Here is a 23,153-nt window from a genome sequence, read left to right on the forward strand (position 1 = left end):
GACTCTGTGGGAAGGTTCCAGGCAGAATTCCACCAGGGAGGACACTGGCTCAGCAAGAGCAAGCCAGGGTCCAGCCGGAAGAAGGCACTAGAGGCAGGCTCCAATCTCTTACAGCTGTATACAAAAATAAAATCAACTCCCTACTCCTACACACACTACTTCCATTTTGTGGGAAGACAATCATCCTTGAACTCCAAGGGATTGCTGACCACTTCCTTGTTTATACATCCAAGGATCACATTGCCCTTTTTGCCACAGCAAAAGAAGAGTTGTCTGTCTGCTACCATCCCTAAGTCCTTTGCAGAGTCACTGCTTTCCAGGATACATTCCCCCATTCTGTAGGTAAAGCTTGCATTCTTTATTCCTAGATGTGTGACTTTACATTTGGCTGTATTCAAGCACATTTTGTTTCAGTGGGCCCAGTCTACCAAGATATTCAGATCACTATTTGACTGCCCTGTCCTCATTATTTACCACTCCATCAATTTTGATGTCATCCACAAAGTTATCAGCACTGATTTTATATTTACTCACAGATCATTGATAAAAAATATTGAATTTCATCAAGCCTAGAACCCCGCTACAACCTCCCCACCCATTGACAATTACTTACTTAACAAGATCTGTCAGTTCTTAATCCATTTAACTTTCTTGATTTTATGTAGTGGTCATTTTTTCATCAGAATATAGCCTCGTACTAAATCAAAAGCCTTACAAAAGTATAAGTCTATTACATCTACGTAGTTATCGTTATCAACCAAATTTGTGATTATATCAAAAAAATGAAATCGGGTTTGTTTGACAAGACCTATACATCACAGTTCAGGGCAACTGAACCTGTATTGCCCCCTTGTGGTCCATCAAGTGCATCCACTCTTAGGCTTCTGGAGACATAGACTTTAAGGTCAGACGGGACCATCTAGACTTGACTTCCTGCACATTGAATGACACAGATCCTCACCCATCCACTCCTTTAATAGACCCTTAACCTCTGGCTAAATTGCTGAAGTTCTCAAATCATGGTTTAAAGCAGGGGTGGGCAAACTACAGCCCGCGGGCCAGATCCGGCCCATCAGGGCTTTGGATCCGGCCTGCGGATTACCACTCCTTGGCACCGCGGGCCCCACACTGCTCCCAGAAGCAGCCGGCACCATGTCCCTGGGGGGGGGGTGGTTGGGGGGGGGCCGAGGGCTCTGTGCTGCCCTCGCCTGCAGGCACCCCCCCTCCCACAGCTCCCATTGGCCAATGGGAGTTTCAGGGGAGGTACCCACAGGCAAAGGCAGTGTGCAGAGCCCTCTGCCCCCCCACTTCCCCTAGGGGCTGTAGGGACGTGGTGCCAGCCGCTTCCGGGAGTGGTGCAGGGCCAGGGCATGGAGGGAGCCTGTCTTAGCCCCGCTGCACACTACTGCCACCCCGTAGCCACTCCAGCTAAGTGACGCCAGGCCGGAGCCTGCACCCCAAACCCCTCCTGCACCTCGCACTCCCAAGCCCCTGCCCTGAGTCCCCTGCTGCGTCCCTTCTGCCCACCCAGCCCCCTGTCCTGAGCTCCCTTGTACCTTCTGCACCCCAACCCCCTGCTCTGTGCACCCTCCCTCACCCCACACCCTCTCTGCACTCCAGACCCCTGTCCTGAGCTCGCTCGTACACTCCGCACCCCTCTTGCACTCCAACTCCCTGCCCTGAGTGCCCTCCCTCACCCCACACCCCTCCCTGTACTCCAGACCCCTGCCCTGAGCTCCATCATACAGTCTACATCCCTCCTGTGCCCCAACCCCTTGCCCTGAGCCCCTTCCTGAACACTGCACCCCCTCCCACACCCCACACTCCCTCCCGCACCCCAACCCTGTGCCCCAGCCCTACATTCATGGCCCTGCATGCAATTTTCTACCTAGATGTGGCCCTCGGGCCAAAACGTTTGCCCACCCCTGGTTTAAAGACTTCAAGTTACAGAGAATCCACCATTTACACTAGTTTAAATCTGCAAGTGATCTGTGTCCCATGCTGCAGAGGAAGGCGAAAACCCCCAGGGTCTCTGCCAATCTGACCCAGAGGAAAATTCCTTCCTGACCCCAAGTATGATGATCAGTTAGACCCTGAGCATGTGGGCAAGACCCACCAGACAGACACCTGGGAAAGAATTCTCTGTAGTAACTCAGATCCCTCCCCAGCTAATGTCCCATCTCCAACAGTTGGCGATATTTGCTGCTAGCAGTCGCAGATAGGCTAAATGCGATTGTAGGCAGTCTCATCATACCATCCCCTCCATAAATTTATCAAGCTCAGTCTTGAAGTCAGTTAGATTTTTTTGCCCCCGCTGCTGCCCTTGGAAGGCTATTCCAGAATTTCACTCCTCTGATGGTTGGAAACCTTCTTCTAATTGCAAGGCTAAACTTGTTGATGGCCAGTTTATATCCTACACTATGAAATCCCCAGTAAATCCAACTGCCTCAGCAGGCCTGTTTTGCTTTTCTCTTCGGACTATAAACAGCATAATCGCCACAGTTCAGTTACCACACAGTGCTTTCTAAGCAAGCACGTTTATTCTTAAGATGAAAGCACTACAGAGTAAATATTCAAAACAATAAAAGAACCTACACATGTGCTAACAAGCTTACCAGAGGTCACCCAAACTCCAACAAGGGCTCTGGCAGGTGAACAAACCTTCAAATCCCTCAGTTATTTTTATTTTATTTTATTTTTTATTTTTGTAGCTACAAGTTCATAGTTACCTTGGCTTAGAACAAGCACAGCCATGAATCTGAGTTACTCTTTTATCCAGTTTTGGTGTTTGATCTTCTTGAGGCATAGCTTCAAAAGGATGCGTCTGGAGGTGGGCAATTTGAATTTCTCTCCTTCCAAATATTTCTTAGAAAATCCACTCAACTAAAAGTTCAATCTTGTTTTAAAAGACTCTGTTGAAGTTTGCAACACTTCCCAGGATTTACTTTAGTCCTTTTCTCCCTTATAGAAGTTATTTACAATGCCACAATTATACTTTTTTAAAACAATAAATTCCTAAGATACTTAAAGTAATTCAGTAAGATTTGTTCAGGAAATTGCCATATCTATCACACTATTTTCCATAAACCATGCTGTCTGGCATTAATTATGTTCTCATCCTTTTAATTCTTTATTAGTTAAATCTCATATCAACTATTCCATTGTTTTGTGCAGGACTGATATCAGGCTAACCAGCCTATAACTACCCAGGTCATTCTGTTTGCTCTTTTTGAATATTAGCACATTGACACTTCCAGTCCTCTGGAATTTCTTCAGTATGCCAAGATTTATTACAAATTAATGTAGGATGAACAGAGATCTCCTCAGCCATCTCTTCTAGGACTCTTAGGTGCAAGTTATCTGGTTCTGCTAAATTAGAAATATTTATCCCTAGCAGATGCTGTTTAACATTTTTTAAGTTACCAATGGACTGTACTTCATACTCATATGATAAGAGTGCATCGTCCTGCTTCTTTCCAAAAGCAGAACATAAATATGTTTTGAACTCTGTCTTTTGTTTCTGGAGTTTGGGGATGTCTCTTCCCACGAAGTAGCAGCATGTAGTTCTTGTTGGAGCCAGGAACTGAGGTGGCTGAACCAGGCAAAGTGAAAAAGTACTCAAACAGTGAAGGGGAAACCCTGTACCTAGAAGTAATACTCAAGGTTGAATTCAGAAAACAAATAGCCTAGCACTGAAGCAAAGGGATTGCCATATTGACATAGCATCCATTCCTCTACTGTAGAGCTATCAGTCACATAAGATCTGTTTGATAGGTGGAGCAAAGCCATTCTCCTGAAATGCAATTGAAATACGTTGGGTGATTGAGGGAGATGCCTTGGCAGCAATAAGAAGAAAGGATGAGGATAGATACTGAACTTGGATTAGAAAAAGGATGATCTATGAGCAGGGCCGGCTCCAGGCCCCAGCACGCCAAGTGTGTGCTTGGGGCGGCATGCCGTGGGGGGGGGGCGCTCTGCCGGTTGCTGGGAGGGCGACAGGCGGCTCCGGTGGACCTCCTGCAGATGTGCCTGCGGAGGGTCCACTGGTCCCACAGCTCTGGTGGAGCATCGCAGGCACGCCTGCGGGAGGTCCACCGAAGCCGAGGGACCGGTGAGCGGCAGAGCGCCCCCTGCGGCGTGCCGCTGTGCTTGGGGCGACGAAATGGCTAGACCCGGCCCTGTCTATGAGCATTTCAAAGAAAAGTTGTATCAGTGCTTCTGAAATGAGTAAAAGATAGAAGAGAAACTACTGAGGAAGCTCCTTTGGGAAGTGCATGAGAAAAGAAAATTCTCCTCAAGCTTTTTTCTGAGTGAGAAATAATTGGGTTGGGCCAACGGGTGATGAAATAAATTAAGTGCCAAATTGAGCCCTGATGGAAGCAGCTGGAATCCCTGGGAGTTGGGATTGTTTCTGATTCGAGGTAGGGAGGCTTAAAAAGCTGTGGTTGTAGTTACTTTCTCAAAGGCCATGCTCTGATAGCAGGTGCAGAGATCATTGATTATGACTGCGATAGAGCATAGAACTGAGGCATGAGGTGAATAATGATGTTGTTAAGGCTTGTGTATCTGGAGTCTAGAGATAATGCTGAACTGGTCAGACAGCTGCCTTCCCAGTGCCTGAAGAAACTAACAGCTTTACACACATTCCCCTTTGGATTCTCTGGCTGGGTCATGTGCTGTCATCCTTGGATTGTTCTCAGCTGTTTGTTTATATAAACTTCTCTTCTCATCGGAGCTCTGTGAGAAGAATCCCTGGCTATTTAGCAGCAAAAGAGTCTATGGACACTTTTTTTATTTTTTGCTCTGATTTTAATCTCCTGCTGTGGCTCAACTCTTCAATGTCATCATCACTGCCCTGTGTCTCCCCACAGGCACGATGGCAGGCCAAGAACACTGCAGCTGTTGCCCTTACCATTCACGTGCAAGATTATTCCCTGCTACGTCTTTGCCTTCTTGTTATGCAACTGGCTTTGTGATTGGCCTTGCCTACTGAGCCGTGCCTGAGGGGGGAGCAGGGATGAGTCGTAGGAACATTTCATAAGCTCTCTTGCCACCTGAGGATGTGGAGAAAAGGGAGGGCAGCTGTCATAGTGCTCAGCTATAACAGAGAGACCGGGGGGAAGAAAGGGGGTGAACCTAGCCCAGGAGTCAGGCACTAAGGTGAGCTGAGAGCCTGGAAAAGTGTGATCAGAACTGCATTATTCATGAGGACTGGCAGATGTTGAATTTGAAACGAGAAATAGTCTGGAGGGGAATTGTTTAAATTACTTGAAAATTGCTGCAACAAAGATGAAAACTAAGTGTCACAGCATAATGGGCAAAGTGGAGTCAGATCCAGGCCCTTGATGGGGAGAAAGGATGGTTTGGTGATCTGAGCACAGGACTGGAAATCAGGATTTACTGGAGTTATTCCTAGTTCTTCCATAGTCTTTACTGTGTGACTGTGAGCAGGTCACTTTTGTGCCTCAGTTTCCCCTTCTGGTAAACATAGATGAATCTTCACAAGAGGGGTTGTTAGTGTTTATAAAGCAATTTGAGATGCTTGGGTTGAAGGGGCTGAAAAGATGATGATTAGTCTAAAGGAATGGATTACTGTTAGATTGCTTTTGTCTGAAGCACAAAACAGGCCTGCAGAGCACAGTGTCCATCTGCCTGCCTGATGGAGGTCAGTGAGACTGGCTAGAAATTCCCCTTGTCTAATTACGGTATAAACTGGTGTCTGTGATGGATCTGTTCTCTGCCACAACCTCTGCCCTACCCCAGTTGATACATTGCAGAAACCTGAGAGGATTTTACAGCAGGACTGAGCTCTGAGACAGTAGAAATGAAGCCAAGGGGTTTGGGTGACATCACAGTAGGCGCAAAGGCCGTGGAAGCCTGTGGAGTGCACCTGACCTCTTTGGTGGTTCCCTTGGTGGTTTGGCGTGCTTGAAGGCTCTCTAAAGATTTGAACAAGCAATATGTTTTTGTTTTTTGATTATAAACTCCCCTGCAGATCCTCCGTGTGGTGACAGCACCTCCAGTGCTGTGGTAGCAAGGAACTCCTCTGACAGTAGAATAGCTGCAAGGGAGAGGCTGCTTTGTATGCAGGTGAGACCAGTGCCATGTGAAACTCCTCCTGAGACCTCACTGCTGGCAATTGCATGAGCATGTGTCATCTACGAGTTTCAAATGTTCTCTACCCTTAAGCTCTCCCCATCTCCCACCTCCAACCCCCCTGAAAATTCATATCTTTCTGAGCTGGGGGCTTGGTAGAAATAAGCAGTTGCCAAAGAAAAAGTGTTTGCTTTTGAATTAAAACTGGAAGTAGTAGTGCTGGTTAAAGGTGCCAAAGTAACAGTGCTGGAGGCTGGTGTTTCTGCTATAGCATGAGCAGTGGCAGGGCACTGGAACAATTTCTATAGTAGGGGTGCTGAGAGCCATTGAACCAAACTGTAAATCCAGTATATGATGGGAAACCACTTCAACTCAGGGGGTACGGCAGCACCGTTAGTTCCAGCTCCTCTGTGGCAAGGGAAACTGCCCCTTTGAGCCTCTGTCCTGGCCTGGAGGGGCCACCGCTAGGGGAGGGATGGGAGTTAATTCTCCAGACCCCATTCAGGCAGTGGTCTCTGTGCTGAGCTTTCCACCGAGGGGGCTAATTAGTGTCAACTGTCATGGTGGTTTTCCACTAGGACTGTCCTAGCCCTGCCCTTCATGTCAGTTGGCAAACATGTAAGAGACAGTGCTGATTGAGCTCCGTGGCTTGTTCAGAGATATCAGTAACTTGGCTGTTTTTAATTTTGTCTGTGCACATGGAAGAAGTGGCCTCCTAGGTCATCAAGTCCAGACCTCTGCGTTTGCAGGCAAACTTTCTCACGATCCTGCTCGCAAATTTATCAAGACCCATCTAAAAACTACTCTGTTTGCCCCCACGACTCTGATTGGGAGGTTATTCCAGAACCTCACTCCTCTGATAGTTCGAAATCTCCTTCTAATTTCCAGCCTCAATTTATTTGTGGGCAAGTTATGCCCATAAAACTGCTCTGTGTGGCTAAGGTGAGATTATGGGCAAGTCACCTGGCTTCCTGTTACAATCAGGGCCTTGTTTCTATTGCTTAGGATGCTTCTTCCACAAAGAGCATCTGATGAATCTGTATTTGTTTATCAGCCCAGGAAGGAAATGGCCACATCTTCAGAAAGGAGCCTCCCTGAAATGACCCCTTCCTATGGTCCTGGGGATTGTGCCCCAGATCTTAAAGAAGCTTCAGCAAAGCTATCAGCAGTGTTCCCGTGTCTCTCCTGTCTTTCTCCTACATCATCTCCAAATTCCAGCCCCATTTCATTCTCCCTGCTCCAGATCATATCGAGGACCTGATCATCTCTTGCATTGACACTTGTAACCTCCTTTTCTTTTGCTTCTCTTTCTCTCTCTCCTCCCCCCACCCACCTTTCAGTCTATCCAAAATAGTGCTGAGAAAATAATCTACTTAGTTAGATGCTCTAATTACCTCTTCCCCGTTTCAAATCCCTCCACTGGCTTCATTTCTCCTTCTACAGCAACATCAACTTCTTGCTCTCTGCAAGATTCTCCCAACATAGCTCTTGCTTACAATTCTGTTATCTGTTGTTAGCAGGGGTCAGATGGAGGTGGGGGAAAAGTGATACTTTCCCAACCTTTGCCGACAATGCAAGCTCTATATACTCATGACATCAAAATGAAATGTCATTCATAGTACATTGTGCAGATTTTCATAATATAGGGAGCCCTGCTTCTTTCCTGTGTGCTTTGATCAACCAGGGAATAGTTAAGACTGTTAACATATACCTAGTTGTCATTAGGCTTCAGTGTTAACATCAATTGCAATAACATAGCATATCATGCCTCTCTCAGATCTGTTGCTTCAGGCTCCCTTCAGATTTGGGCAGTGATTACTGCATTGGTTTACATTCATTTCACATTTTGAAGGTTTCCTTGGCAATCATAAGGGCTGGAGAATTTAATTCTTTTTAAAAAATGAGAGCTCATTCTGCCCCACAACATAGCAGCCCTCAGGGGAAAGTACTCAGTATTGTCCACCACAAGTGTTATTCCTGGCGGAGTTCTGTACCACTGCGCATACACAGAATTTGTGTCCCCTGCAGATATCTTTGCTTCCTTTCAGAAAAATGGCATTCTGACAGCGAAGCAAAGGGTAGCCACAGGAGCAGTCATGCGACCCTTCCCAGCAGTATGTTTTGGGTGCCCAGGGCAGCTGGTAGAGAGGTAAATCACTGTGGGGCAGGGAGTGGGACTAGGGAAGACCCAGCTGGTGGCTCCTACCCTGTGCTGGGTTCAGCTGCTAGTCCCAGCTAGGCTGGGGAAGATAGGACTTCCTTTTCCTCTGCATGGCACCTGGGGGCCGGACAGACTCACCCCCCGATTTCTCCTCAGGCTGCAGGAAGCTCTGCAAACTCCTCACCCATTGCTCCTCAGCTGTAGTGGGAGTGATCATTTTATGGGGAGTTGCTCCCCCATCCACCCAACCCCCATGCATCCATACCTCCTCATACCTAGACCCTCCTGCCAAGCTTCACCCCCTACACCCACACATCCAGAACCACCCCGCCGAGCCCCACTTCCCCTGCACCTGGACCATCCCAACGAGCCACCCCATTCCGCCGAGTCCCAACCTGCACCCAGATTGCCCCACACAGAACCCTTTCAACCCACACCTGGATGCCCCCACACTAAGCCCCTCCACACTTGGATCCTGCTGAGCTGAGCCTGCCTGCCCACACATGGCACATCTGGCATAGAGGGACAAGGCCCTGGGGTGTTTCTGAGGCAGGCTTGGTCCTTGCACTGTGTCAGAGTTGGGTGCAGCCTCACTGCTGAGTCCATGTCATAGGGAGAGAGCTGCAGAATGATCTCCTACCTCTGTGCAGCCAGTGACCTGTGCTCCCCAATGCTATGCTAGAACCTCCACATTTATTTGACAAATAAAATTTGCCTGCAGAATTTTTATATTTTTGGTGCAGAATTCCCTCAGGAGTAAAGTTTTCAGAGATCCTGAGTCAGGCCCCCAAAGTCCATAAAATTGACTTTAACCCTCCCTCCTCCAGCTCCTTCATGATTTTAAGTTTGGTTCTTTTTATTCACCTTCTGAACATTTACAGTCCACTTGGGTCACATTATCAGGCTTTTCTTTGCCACCATGAGGGTTAGATATTTACTCCTCCTCCCACTCGCTCCCAGATGAGATCTGGGATTCTCACATTCACTTGCCTACAGTGGGACTTTTGAGAAAATGCCAAATATTACAAGTGTTGTGATAACAGCAGTAAAAAGTTGGCAACATAAAATACCGGCTCATCAAGCACCCATGAACCGGCTCCGACTGACGCATGCTTGTTGCTCTGCCCTATCCTCACACCCACTACTATCATCAGAATGCCTGCAAAGTGCATCTTTATGTCAGCAACCTCATCCCTGCCCCAGTGCATCTTGCATCCTCCTCTCTCTACAACACTTGTATCAAACTTCCCATTTTTGGTTAACGCCAAGTGGTGTTTGTATCAATGTAAAAGACCCTCTGCACCAACCAGTGCTGCTTCTTCCTTCAGCTCCCCAAAGTGCATTGTTTGCTTGAATTAGTTTGTCGGATTAGATTGTCAGGTCCTTGCCCGGACAAGACTAAGGTTCCCCTTGGCCCAGGCAGAGCTGTGCACGTTGATGGCATGGAATCTGTTTTACCCTCACAAATCTCAGTGGCTAAAGATCTGGGAGTCCAACTGGGACCCTTAAATCTTAGCAGCTAGGCCAGGGGTCTCAAACTTAAATGACCGCGAGGGCCACATGAGGACTAGTATATTGGCCCAAGGGCCACATTACTGACACCACCCCTCTGCCACCTTCGACCCTGGTCCCACTTACCCCTTCCATGAAGCCCTGCCTCTGCCCCTGCCCCACCCCTTCCCTGCCCCCATTCCTGAAATCCCCACCCCAACTCCGTCCCCTCCCTGCCCCCAGGGGGTGCAGGAAGCGTGTGGGGTGTGGCAGGGACTCAGGGCAGTGAGTTGGGGTGTGGAATGCAGGAGGGATGAAGGGTGCAGCAGGGGATCAGGGTGCAGGAGGGGTGTGATGAGCTCAGGGCAGGGGGTTGGGGTGCAGGGTGCAGCAGGGGGTTGGGTGCAGCAGGCAGCTCAGGGAAGGGGGTTAGGGTGAAGGGTGCAGCAGGGAGCTCAGGGCGGTGGATTGAGGTGCAGGAGGGGTGTGGCAGGGGGTCGGGGTGCAGGGTGCGGCAAGGGGCTCAGGGCAGGAGGTTCGACTGCAGGAGGAGTTTGGGGGGCGGGCTCTGGCCAGACATGCACCGGGGGCAGGGCAGGCTCCCTGCCTGCCCGCCCTGCCCCCAGGCTGCTCCGGGAAGTGGCTGGAACATGCAGGAGCAGGGGCACAGGAGTGTGCCTGCTGCTGTTGCTTCAGGCACCGCCCCCAGCATCTCCCATTGGCTGGGATTGAGGAACCGTGGCCAATGGGAGATGCTGGGGGCGGTGCCTGAAGCAACATCAACACCACCCCCCGTGTCTCTTGTACCCCACGTCCCATCCGCATCCGCTTCCCGGAGCAGCGCAGGGGTAGTGCAGGCTGGCAGGGCGGGCATTGTTGAGCTCTGAAAATGTGCTCAGGTTTATGAAACATAAAGATAATCGTGACACCCGCAGAAGATCTTACAACCTTAGGGCCAAATTCTAACTCCACTGAAGTCAAAGGTGTTACAGCAGCAGAGAACTGGCCCTTCAGAAGAGACAGTGAGAAGACAAGAGTGGTGGGATGGAAGTGAGGATGCAATATTGTGCTGTTTAACATATCCCCCTTCTAGGAACAAACGTTAATGCTCTTGAGGAATGATGTATCATCATTGGCTATGAACACTTGCAGCCCATACTGAAGGTTCCTGGCCTTCGGAATGTCGTCTTCTCAAGATAAATCTCATTAATAACTGTGTGTTTGTAATTTCAGGGCAGACTGCAATGATTTTCAATGAGACACATGCTCCTATGTCACTCAGGCACTTTTGAAAACCCAACCTGAAATGATTATTCTGCTGTCTATCTACTGTGTCTTTCTGTTGAGGGGCTCCTTAACCCAGGTCTGCCAGATGGTTTCCTTTCTCTGCACTTACCTCACTGCCGTCTGAGTCACTAGGCCATTTTAAGAGAAGAGCTTTTACTTAAGAGTACTTTGAAGGCATCTGACACAGCTGAAAAGTCTATGGTCCATTATTAAATGCTTTGCCCTGTATAACTGGCTTTCTTTCCATTAAATTAAACATGTGATTATGTTCCCTTTCTACATTTCAAATCTCGAGAAGCACCTACTAATGGATATATCAGGAGCCTCCAAGGGTTCTGGATGTCAATGAAAGTGACAGGAAGCAAGGGGCTACTGTAACCTTAAGAGCGTCTCTGAAACTAGCAGAAAGAGTCAGCAATGTCTAATGGTTAGAACAGAGCTGGGTGTTGCAAGAGCTGGATTCCAGTCTTGGAGCTGTCATTGATTTGCTATGTGACCTTGGGTAAGTTTCTTCCCTTCTGTGTCTCTTACTTCATCTGGATAATAGAGCTGATTGGAAAATTTCAACCAAAATGGGTTAAATCATCTCTTATGTACTGAGGCTGAAAGTCTATGGTTGTTCTTTGTGTGTGGGGAAAATACAACAAAGTGCACAATATTTATTTATTTGTGTAGCTTTAAAAAGATTGATGGAAGAGAGGGAAAGAAAGGTGACACTGTCTCTTTAAGAGCATCGGGGAAAGTGTTGGTACTGGGAGCTGCTCTGCGAGACAGCCAGCTGGGAAAGTGCTGCTGATAAAGGGAAAGGAGCTAGCTACAGCTCCAGATCCTTGTGCCTGATAGTGTGTGACAGGCGCAGAGACAGGGACTGAGTCAGGAGCACAGATATCACCCAGCACAAAGACTGGGAGAGGGAGACACACAGAAACATATGGTAACCAAACAGCAGGGGGCAATTAGAAAGCAACGAGTCCTTCATTCTCGTAGACACCAGGGAACAATATGGATCTTCCCCAAGGCACTCAGGTTTCATCTAATTGCTCAGAGGGAGGCTCTTTCTAAACCCATCTGTGCTGCTTCCAGGTTGCAGGTGACAGGGCAGATAGGAGAAGAGTTCTTGCTCTATTTGTAAATCCCAGAGATGTGATCACAAAGTCTTGTGCACTCTGCAGGGAAGAGCATCCTTGGCCCTTAGGGAGTGAATGGTGTGTGTGCATCTCTGCTCGAGGCACTGGTAGCCTTAGATACTTGGATTACTAGGAGATCAGTGCCACCTGTAACTCAGAGGGCAGAGTAAGTAGTGCAGTTACTTTCAGAAGAAGCGTAAGGTTTGCCTGGCTCTGTTCTTAACCTCCCTCTTTCTACAGTAAAATGGAGAGTGGAAGATTATCCAGCACAGAACAGGCGCTGATCCGGGAGAGCTGGCAGAAAGTGAGTAGCAACCTCCTGCAGCATGGCATCGTCTTGTTTACCAGGTGAGTAACAGGCTGTTCTAGCAACAGGAGGCATCTATAGCAGGGTAACTCATCCAGATATGGAGTAAGCACCTGGGGCACTCGCTAGCCTGTTTCTTACCCATCTCTCTCCCTGGCCACCATCCCTGAATTAAACAGTGGGAGTTTTCCAATCCCTGATCAGAAACACTTTCTTCTCCTTGGGAATGATTTATTTTTTCTGGCTTCATCTCATTGCTCCTTCTGTCCATTTGTTGTGATTTGCACCCTGGAGAGAACAGGATTATGAAGAAGCTTGTTTGCATTTAAATCTAGAAGTTTGTTAAAAGGAGAACAAGGAGAGTGTATGGGGTAGAAGACTGTGTATTTTTTGTGCCTTTGCAATGATAATCCTCATTTGTTAGCAGAAAAGATATTTCTGTTGTAAAGAGCTGCTAGCTCCCAGTGTATATGCTCAACTCTATGGAGTGTATCTAAGTGGCTTCCTAATTGTTTGTGACACTGCAGTCTTCAGACACAGATAGAGACTTGGCCACTGGGGAGAGGATCAACTAATTCCAGGTTCAATCCCAGCACAGAGGAAAAGGTGCTGGGAGAGAACAGCTGAAAATCCAATTCGCTGCCTCTTCCAAGTAAATGAGCCCCTAAATTAGCAGCTAGAGGAATGGAGGGAGATAGAAAAATACCTGAAAATTCCTTTAAAATCGTGGATCTAAGTTTGTGACGAGCTCCCAGCTTCTTCACAGCCTGTGCAGAATGGAGTGTTGCATCTGGGAAAAAAACAGGGCCCAACAGAACAGAAGAGAGAAGCTATCTAAGGGGATGTTTAAAAGTTTTGTGAAAGGGGGATGGATGTTGCAGCTGAATGTAAAGATGAGGTTGATCGTAGGAGATTAGGGAGAAAGCAAATTGGCCATTGTGTGTATGTCTGTGTGAATTGCCAAAGAACAGTGTCCCAGGAATGGCATTAATCCATTGCATCTTCCTGACCTCTTGCACATTTCACCAGTGTGTGAGTTTTTCAGCTTAGAATCCCTGTATAAGTTGGTGGAAGGAGCCTAAATAGTAAGCCAGTGATGGTCTGTGAGCTAGGGGTTTATATGACCCTGCTCACTAGAGTATCTGGCTGCAGCATTCTGGGCCTTCCTGAAGTTGGTCGAGTTGGGATTCAGGAAATTTATAAAATGGGGAATTGCAAGAGTTGAGATGGCAAACAGGCACAAATAAGTATTTCAGCCAAGACAGGGTCAGGCTAAGGATGAATTCCAGCAATGGCTTGGAGCTAATGCTAGGGAGCCATAAACCTACCAGTTAGGAATGGGAATTTGGACTAGAGTAATAGGCTTTTTTGTAGCCAGAGATGATCTGAACTGTCCCAAATTATTAATCTTCCTTTCAGAACTCTATGCTTTTCACATGATTGATGGTGAAGTCAAGTCACCCTTTGGGTGGTGCTGGTGGAGGCTGATGTATGGATTGGTAGGGAGGGGTCATCCTCTTGGTGAAGGTGGAGTCACTTTATGAGGAGTGTGAAAAGTCTCAGCGTTTCTCTTTCTGTTGCAGGTTGTTTGATCTGGACCCTGACCTGTTGCCCCTTTTCCAGTACAATTGCAAACAGTTCTCCAGCCCTCAGGAGTGCCTCTCATCACCTGAGTTCCTGGATCACATTAGGAAGGTAAGGGATGAAGAGGCCGATGCGGTCAGTGATGCACAGTATAGAGCAAATTCCCTGAACGGGACAAGTCCTGAGTAGCAAACTCTGCACTGGGGGGCTAGGTCTCTCTTACGTCCATTTGCCATGAAATGTCAGGCAACTCACTCCCTGAAATACAGACATTAGTGAAGTTCTGCCAGGGGCAAATCCCCATGTGTACAGCAATGAGGGCTGGGTGCCATGAGTCTTTACTCTCTCACTGCAGTTATTGATTCAATGAAAATCAAAGGACTGGGTTCTTATTCTGAAATGTGCATGAGAATTTTGTGCTGCTTAGATGATGGACTGACCACAGTGGAGACTGAAGGTTCTCTAGTTACCTACACACAGAACAGGGACAGTACAAGCACTTAGATATCACAGTGATGGCATGATACAAAACCCTAGCTAGAGAGAGAGGCCATGGGCAAAGTTCCTGCTGTAACTAAAGAGCAGGCGTCACCAGCAATCTCCTCCTGAAGGTTCTCTTGCTGCAGCAGCAGAGCCTGAGAGCCCACAACCCCTTAAGTTACCTATCATGGGACCCATCATGCGGGACAGTGTTATACACATTCACCTCATCCTCAGACATGGAGGATAGAGATGGGGAAATAAAATATCTATATATCATCTTGGAGGATCCTGGTGTGTTTAATGCAGCATAGCAGAATCCCTTCATTCAGCGCTGAAATACAGTCACCTCAGGGGTAGAACGCTGCAGCTATTTAGTGACACACTACAGTGCTACACGATGGTTTGTGACAGGAAATGAAGAAAAATTCCATATTCTACTGAAACTGAAAGTTAAAATTAGGGAGGCAGAATGTAATTATCCAGGCTGGAATTTGACCAACGCTTGCCAAAAGGGTCTTGGGAGCTATAATGGTCACTTGTGATCACATCCTCAGCTTCAGGTCTCATCCAACAAGCTACATTTCCAGCATCACAGTGTCACAGAGAGAAGAGGGCCCCCTATTGAATCACCAACACCACTTGCCATACCACCTGCTGGCCTGCTTAGCTTGTGAGATCTGGTAGGATAACAGCCTCATAAAGTGAAATGATGTGGCCCTTGAGTTTGCCTTTGCCAGAAGGAGGAGATGATGTACACAGGTGGGGACAGCTGTGGAAAACACTGTTTTTCAATAGAATACAGGTTTCCATCAGGATCTATGAAGTTCTGACCAAGCTCTTCAGTATAATGGAGCAGAACAGGCCTTCACTGTACAGCAGGCTAAGAATGGCTCCATGGCTGATGATGAGAAGGCTGTTTGGAAATTTTGTTCCCAGCAGATGTTCTCTGCTAATTCTGTCCTCTCTGGATTTTCCCTGCAGGTGATGCTAGTGATAGATGCTGCTGTGACCCACCTGGAGAACTTGTCCTCTCTGGAAGAATATCTCACCAACTTGGGCAAGAAACACCAGGCAGTTGGTGTGAAGGTGGATTCTTTCTCGGTGAGGCATCTTCTCTCTTCATGCTACTTCTGCCACAACAGTCTCCCAGCAAAGGTGCCATCCTGATCCACCATGAATGGCAGTGCATGATTTCCTCATTGTGCCATGAAGCTGGGTTCTAGGACTTCTGCACATATGTTGCTGGGTTATTTAACTCTGTTGCTGGGCAAGAAAACCGGCAGCCCAACCCAGACCCAGAATCTGAAGCACCTACAAGGTGACCGTTGGCGTGCTAAGGGGGAGCAATCCCACATGCCTACTCTTTAGGAGGATTTGCACTAGCTTGAGTTGTATTCCCCACTCTTTCTGCCCCGCATCGTAAGCTCGATGGGCAGATTCTTAGGGTGCCATTTGCAAGAGAATACAGCTACATCTCAGGCTGCATTTGCCTGGCACAGGGTTATTGAACCTCAGCCCAGGACATTGTCAGATATGTGATCAGTTGTCCCAGCTCTCACCTTCCCTTCCTCTCCCAGGTAGTGAGGCTACCCCATCCCTTATTTCAGACCCCAGCTTCCCCCCATCCTACCAATGAGCAGGAGCAGAAACACTAGATAAATGACTTGCGATTATGGAAAGCATCAGGCATGTTAACTTGAAGATACATTGGCTTCGTTCCTTTACCTCTCCAAGTGTGATGTCTTGTGCCACTAGCCATAGCCCATGGCAGACTGAGCTAGAATTTCCATTACTTGGTGGATAATTCTCTCTCTCTGGGGTTTGTTTCTAGCAGCCTGGATGAGGGAGGTTTGTTCCATATCAGATCAGCTATTTATACGGTGTCACCTGGACTGCCATGTCAGTAAAGAGGGTTGGGTTTGGGATGGTGTGCCATGTAGTGGAGACTTCCCAGGGTTGGATGGGCTCTGACTATCCAGTTTAGTCTGATACACTGTGATCTTTACCTACTGCTGTAAATAGCTTCTGAGTATGCCTCAGTTTTGCCTACCTACTTTCAGATGTCATCACCAGCCTCCCCTGGTGCTAACCTAGGGGAGAGTGCAGACTTCCTGCAGCTGGGAGCTAAAGTAGATTAATAATCTTGCCTAGAGTTTCACCCCCACTCCTTTCTGCCGAAAAGCTTCGTTCAACACTGGATTGTGCTCCCTTCAGAAAGGGAGCGATGAGGGAGATCAATTGAGAGCGCGAGGGGAGGGGTACAAAGCAGCGTGGAGCAAGGGAAGTCGGTGGGGAGTGAATCAGCCCATAAGAAGAGGTGGGCGGGCAGCTTGGAGACATTCTGGAAAATTGTAGGAGGATTAGAGAGATGGGGAGGAAGAAGGAGTGGGGACAGGGCACCTGGTGGGTGGGAGCCAGAGAAGCTGTGTTGTCCTGTTCTGGGCAGTGCAACAGGGAAGGCTCACAAAGGAGATGAAGAATAAATTCAGCAAGAGAAAAACTGACATCATGGCTGTCCTGAGGCATCTGACCTCTGATCCTGGTGCCTCTGTTTGGTTTGCAGGCAGTGGGAGAGTCCTTGCTGTTCATGCTGGAGAAATGCCTCGGTACTGCCTTCAGCCCGGACATACGAGAGGCTTGGACCAGGCTGTATGGTGCCGTGGTGAAAGCCATGAGCCGTGGCTGGGATGCACGTAAAGAGGGGGAATAGACCTAGCAAGTTTAGGCTCTGGCTTTCCTGTTCTGAACCCAGCAGCAGCTCCGAGGAGAGCGTTGACTCTCCCTTCCAACCACGCCCATTCCAGGGCCATCTCAGTAGCCCTCTCTGTCTTGCTTTGATATTACCCACATCTCTGCCTCTGACGATGATCAGTGTGATCCCCCCTTAATTACAATGAGCCCTTGCATCCTCTTCCAGGGGGCAGGGTAGAGCTGGGCTCAGCATGCAGAGATGGAATGAGCTTGTCACAAACTGAAGCTGCCTTCCCTCAAATTCCAATAAGTTTGTCTCTCCACCTAAATATTCTCCTGGAGTCACTGCAGGTTGGCTAATTCTTGCTCTTTTTTCCCTCTGCATTTGCCCTAGAATAGATCCCCGGCCCATCCTCATGTAAGGTTAACCACAGCTGTGTGTATTTCCTAGGGAGAGGCTGAGCAGTGTAGCTTTTTGAACGTGGAACTGGGTTAATCCTAGTGTCAGGCGGCTCTTACCAGGTCTGAGCTGCTAGCTGGCTGGATTTGGAGTGACTTGGCTGGCTGATTTAACCTGAAAGCCAGCTGAAATGCAGCAGCTACCAGTGCTTTTCAAAATGTCTTCCCCCTAAAGTAAATTACATAAAGTACAAATACAGACTTTTTGTATTAGAATTAAAGCGACAGATGCAGCTTTCTCCTGGGAGCAGCTTCCAAAAATCATCCTGATTCTTGGCCAAAGAGAATATAGCTGGAATTCTTCCCATTTACTTATCATTTACATATTTAGAGCTTCCTGGGCCCTTCGGGATAACTCCTACCCATCACTGAAATGCAGCCACTCCTGGGGTTGAATAAGATGCCTGATTAACAGCATACAACAATGCCGTGCTCCGCTTTAGGACAGGAATTAAGTAAGAATCCAATATCCAATTGAAAATACGGGAGGAATGTTCAGGAGGTAGAATGTGATTACTTTAATTAGAATTTGACCTGAACCCCGGGAATAAGTTCCTGACTCCTGTGAAAAGTGTCACATGGGATTTTAAATGGCCCCACGTGGCTAGGAACTCGGTTTTATGTCTTATCTGAGACATTCCTCCTCCAGAAGTACAGCGCACCCTGTTTGGGGCATTGGTACTGCCTGAGGGAAGAGCATATCCTACTGAACGTCCAGCACTGCTTCCTACAGGACCTGGATTTTCCATGCAGATCTCCCATCCGAGCACAGACTAGCTACGACTCACTGTTCTGTTAATGTAACTGCTACCCAGTGCCCTCGTGACCCGCACCTTGTAACAAGAGCTCACGTCTGTGGTTTTGGAGCAGCTCTGTGCCAGTTGGCCAGTTAGAGAATCCTCAGTTGCATATTCTAGGGAGGGTAGTATAGGTGTCCTGGATATGAAATGCTCACTGAGTTCACTGCATCTCTGATGGCTGCAGCTTCCTTTTAGCCAAAGGGATCCTTGTCTTCTCTCCTTATAGGTTTTTGGGCTCCACTCTTCTTTCCTTCTTCTGCAGACTGTGACTATGGCACCAGATCTCCCCTCTTACTACTCTCTCTCTAAGGAAGCCAAGCTGGGTGGATGTGGTAGCTTTCCTCTAACCTGCAACTCCTGGCTAGTTAGGGCAGGGGAAGCTGGGCCTGGATCCAGGAGAACAGCGCTGGCTGTGCCTGTATATCCCAGGAAGGGGGAGTTAGGTGCTCCCCTGTGGAATTTTGAAAGGTGATCAGTACATATCCAATACCTTCTCTGCTGCTATAAACCTATGAGGTCAAAGACTTGTTTGTGCATGCTGTGGCTGGGTGGGCAGCTGCATGCGCTGAATAGATGTATATGGGTATGAACGACCCCTTGTCCAGCTTTCATAGCTCCTTAAGCTCACCTGCTCTCTGCCATGTTTTGTGTAATTCCTAAGAGAAATAAAGCAGCTGTCTGTGTATGCCTCCTAGCCCTGTCTGGACTGTGTTTCATAGGCAGTTGTATAGCAACAATGCTAGTATTAAATCACACCTGCCAGGGACTGATGCAAGGTGACCTACAAAGGATTTTTTTTTAAATGAGTCTCTGCCTTTTTGGCTTATTTATGATTTCAGCATAAAAGACCTGAAAGGTTGAAAAAGAGGAGTGGGAGGGTTTTATTTTATTTCTGTGTGATTCTTGGAGATAGTGCAAATGTCAAATCTAGCCTTGCCTGGCTTTGCTGAAGGACTGCTCGGTGGCCTCACATGTCTATTGGCAACTTTTCCGCATGTCTCTTATTGGAAGGGGCAGGCTGTTGAATCTTTAACAAAAACATCCTTTCTACTAATGGCTCGTTAACCGGTAATGTTAAATAGCCCCTAATGGGATTAAAATGTTCTGAGCAGCAGACCAGTAATCTCTTCCCCTCTCAATTGTTCATCTTCTCTCACTTCTGTGATCATGCCATTGCGCTAATTCTCCAGTTGCTGTCAGCTGTGTCTGCGCTGGGGAACAGAACCACTGCTAACTGAAGCAGTGGGATAGCCCTGCTGGAAGCACCTACTATGCAAAATATTCATGCTAGCTATGTTGCTTCGGGTTAAGGAATACTGTGGTTTTCCCCATCTCCCTTCTATACTGTCCCTAAGATAAACGCTAAAAAGATTCTTTTTTCCTTTACAAGTCACTTCCTAGAGCTTGCATCATGCCTGACATCTAGGTAGATTCTACAGGTATTATACCCACTTGATTGTGGGGGAAACCGAGGAATGGATGTCTTGAAGCAAACCCAGGCCTGCAGGCTTCTAACCTCGTGCTTTGACCACTCTCTATGCACTTTGAAGAAAGGCTAAAGGAGTGTTAGGATTGGAGAGTGCATCCTAGACCAGAGAAAGGTCATCTCCGTAGCACACACTAGCAGTCTTGAGGGTGTTTTATGGCTTTCCTGTCGGGTTAACCCTTTCTCACAGCCGCATTTTCCAGCCCATCAGTCACACCCTATTGCGCTATGCCTCCCTTGGCCATGTCATTTTGCATCAGGCTGCATTATGTAATTTTTCAGCCCCAGCTGTGAGAGAGTTTCACACGCAAATGACTGTAATCAGTGGAGTGGTTTCTCTGAGTGCTCTGAAGTGCAGAATAACAGTGCCCTAAACAATCAGTGCCCTAAACAATCGTGTTAGTGTTGGATGACCCTTGCTGAGCTGCCTGTTCTGCTTAGAGCCAGAGGGAAGTGAGAGCTATCAGCCAAGAGGTTGTGATTACAAAGACTGTGCAGAGAGGTCTCTTGCTCCCGCTCTAGGCCTTAAGACCTACACTAAATCTTTAATGCTAAACTTTAAGTGGGAGGAGACTAGGGGGAAAGACATTTCTCTGGGGTCTGTCTCTCTCCCTCCAGAAATCATCCATTCTGCGATGAAACACTTAAACAAAATAATTGCTGTTATTTAAGTAGGACCTACAGTTCACGGGGTGGGGGTGGGAGAGGGAGAGGAACGGGACTGGGCTGTGAAATCAGCAGAGGGAGCCAGTGTTAACTAACTTGTAATGAGTGACTCCACAGCAACCCCAAAAGCTGTGTTAATTTCTTATTTCCTCTCCCCACGATCCCTGGGGAGGGATGAGGCAGTCAGGGATTGTCACCAACTTCCATGCTCCCCACTTGTGGTTTGCAAACAGTTCAGCTTGGTGACCTTTCCTTCCTACATCTGTTTTTCTTTTGGCAGGGGAACCCCAAGAGCTTCATTCTCATAATATCCACTACCCCACCTGCCCAAACAATTCCTGATTCTACCTGTCCCCACCTGTCACTCGTGTCCTATCTGCCATCCCTGAAAACCTTCCCCAAAGCCACATCTACTTTCTCATGGGGATGGAGTCACTTGCATTAGATCCTCGCACTACCACCAGGCTTTCCTTGCCCTATATGCACCGTCTAAAATGACCTTCTGTACCATAGTTACCCTCTTGCCCCCAAACTTCCCCGCCCCCAGGCCAGATCTGTCTAGTGCACCAGACCTCTTTCCCTACACCCACTTCAGGGCTGGCCATGCACTCTACCTGTATCCACAGTTGCCAACTTTCATGTGATAAATAAGCACTCCGACTTCCACAATAAGCCAAAAATCAAGCTAATCCTATTTCAAAACAAGCCAATCCCGAAGAACCCCAACACTCTATTTGACTAGATTCCCCCCAGCGTGCAGTCTGGAACTAGTGGGCCCGCTGTGCACCGCTGACTCTCTCCCCCCTTGCCCCTGCTTGTCCCCGCTTGCCGGGAGCCAATTTAAAAAAAAGAATCAACAAGCTATAAGCCAAAAACTATCCAACAAGCCAATTAAGCCAAAACTAAGCCCCATGTCTGCATTTTTTCCCATGGGTTTGGCATATCTGCCTGTATCCTAATGGTTGTGAGCTCCACCAGTCTCCCTCCTCCACGAGCTTTGCTCCCAAGAATGCCCATGCAATGGGCAGAGTGGGGCACTAACAACTTCGTGGGCTAGATGCACAGCCACTGTGTCTAAAGGAACTGGAGTTCCACACACACACACACACACACACACACCCACACACCCACACACATCACCACGTGTCCAACCCCTGCTTTCTCCCCTCCGCGGTCTGTATAGCCTGGTTCTCTAGTCAAGGCTGCTCACCAGTCTCCATTGCTGGAGGCTCAGGGTAATTCGTCTCTATCCTGCCTGCTTTTTGTTAAAATCAGGATGACAGGAGAAGCAGGAGCTCTGATTTCCATGGTAACAGTACTGTGAGCCTGCCAGGGCAGATGGCTGCCTGCAGCAGCACACAGCTTACTGGGTAACCCCTTGACGGGCATGAGTGAGTGAGTGTGACTGCCCGGAGCGCAGTGAGGAGTCCCAAGGACAGCGGCGCTGGATGAACATTAGCATGAATAGTGCTGCAGCAGCAGCCAGAGGCCCCTGTGCGCTGTGCCTTGTGCACCCTCAGTGCTTTGGGGCACAGAAGGACTCTTACTAGATAAGATGGGGTGGAAAGGCGAGAAGCAAGAAAACCTTTTGCCTGCCACATTCAATACTCTGCTCCAAGCTGTCTCTGAATGGGAGAGCCATTAAAGGGGAAAGGCTGCCTGGCCAGGAGAGCCTGAGGGGAGATAAATGTATTAAAGGCTATTTTGGCTCCTCTATGTGCTTGGGGAGGGGAGATTAATTTTCACTCCTCTACTGTCATTTCAAAAGCAGTAGTCCAGGGGCCTGTACACCTAACATCAGGCCCCTGGTGTGACACTCACGCAGCCCCCTCATCTCCTGCAGCCCTGCGGAAAAACTGCCCTCCCAGCGGGGATGCTGTGGTGCCTGCTCTGCCAGCTGTTGCTGCTCCCCTCTGCTCGATCGCAGGCAGATGAGCAGCTGGTGAGTGGAGGAGGTGGCTCTGGCAGAGAAGGAGGTGCAGGCTGAGAAGCAACATAGGGTGGGGAAGGGAGCACACACAAGTGTACCCACACGGGTATGGGAACAAGGCTGGTTCCAGCCAGCAGAGGGCAGAGGTTGGCTCTCAAGCCTGCTTACATGACCCAGTATTTACATGGAGCCCACTGCAGGCTGCATTACCTAAGGTTTTCCTTTGCATCCAGTTAGGCTGCTGCCTTCAGCCTTTTGCTAACTGCAGCTGCGGCTGCACTGGGTTCCAGGTCAGACCCAGGCTGAATCTGTATGGGTGGCAGATTGAGCAGCAGATCTTCCCTGCAGTCCTGCTCTGAAGGGAAACGTGAATGTGCCCAGCTGTCGGACTTGGCACTATTCTATACGCCTTGTTCTGTCTCTCCTTCTCCCCTAGTCTGTCCATTTCCCCACCCCACTCCCCAGGCATGTCTTTTTCATCATGGCCTCTCTCACCCATCGGCTCCCTCATTAAAAATGTTTTTACTCCAACCTGGTTCCTCTTTCTCCCAGAATGCCCAGACCTCCTCTCCTGAAGCACGTGGG

The 23,153-nt window shown here is 48.3% G+C and overlaps 1 protein-coding gene across 4 annotated transcripts; it reads left to right on the forward strand.

The window, feature by feature from the left end:
- Positions 1-4,852: 4,852 nt before the first annotated feature.
- On the forward strand, positions 4,853-19,163 carry NGB (neuroglobin). Of its 4 annotated transcripts, XM_030559044.1 has the most exons (7): positions 4,853-5,160; positions 5,996-6,090; positions 11,334-11,537; positions 12,403-12,510; positions 14,053-14,164; positions 15,518-15,637; positions 17,100-19,163. In XM_030559044.1, exons 4-7 carry the CDS (start codon positions 12,407-12,409, stop codon positions 17,244-17,246), a joined length of 483 nt encoding a protein of 160 aa, XP_030414904.1. In that variant the 5' UTR covers positions 4,853-5,160; positions 5,996-6,090; positions 11,334-11,537; positions 12,403-12,406; the 3' UTR covers positions 17,247-19,163. The 4 variants fall into 4 exon arrangements, with proteins under 4 accessions (XP_030414904.1, XP_030414906.1, XP_030414907.1 ...); XM_030559046.1 differs by lacking the exon at positions 5,996-6,090; XM_030559047.1 differs by lacking the exons at positions 4,853-5,160; positions 5,996-6,090; positions 11,334-11,537 and adding an exon at positions 11,545-11,969.
- The last annotated feature ends 3,990 nt before the right edge of the window (positions 19,164-23,153 follow it).

The sequence above is a fragment of the Gopherus evgoodei genome, chromosome 4 (genome assembly GCF_007399415.2).
Source record: "Gopherus evgoodei ecotype Sinaloan lineage chromosome 4, rGopEvg1_v1.p, whole genome shotgun sequence".
Classification (NCBI taxonomy): domain Eukaryota; kingdom Metazoa; phylum Chordata; order Testudines; family Testudinidae; genus Gopherus; species Gopherus evgoodei.

Bases quoted from the DNA above. Each gene is read 5' to 3' on its own strand.
- NGB (XM_030559044.1), top strand. From the start codon at position 12,407: ATGGAGAGTGGAAGATTATCCAGCACAGAACAGGCGCTGATCCGGGAG. The intron at 12,511-14,052 runs GTGAGTAACAGG...TTTCTGTTGCAG, and splicing joins GGCATCGTCTTGTTTACCAG to GTTGTTTGATCTGGACCCTG. The intron at 15,638-17,099 runs GTGAGGCATCTT...TTTGGTTTGCAG, and splicing joins TGAAGGTGGATTCTTTCTCG to GCAGTGGGAGAGTCCTTGCT.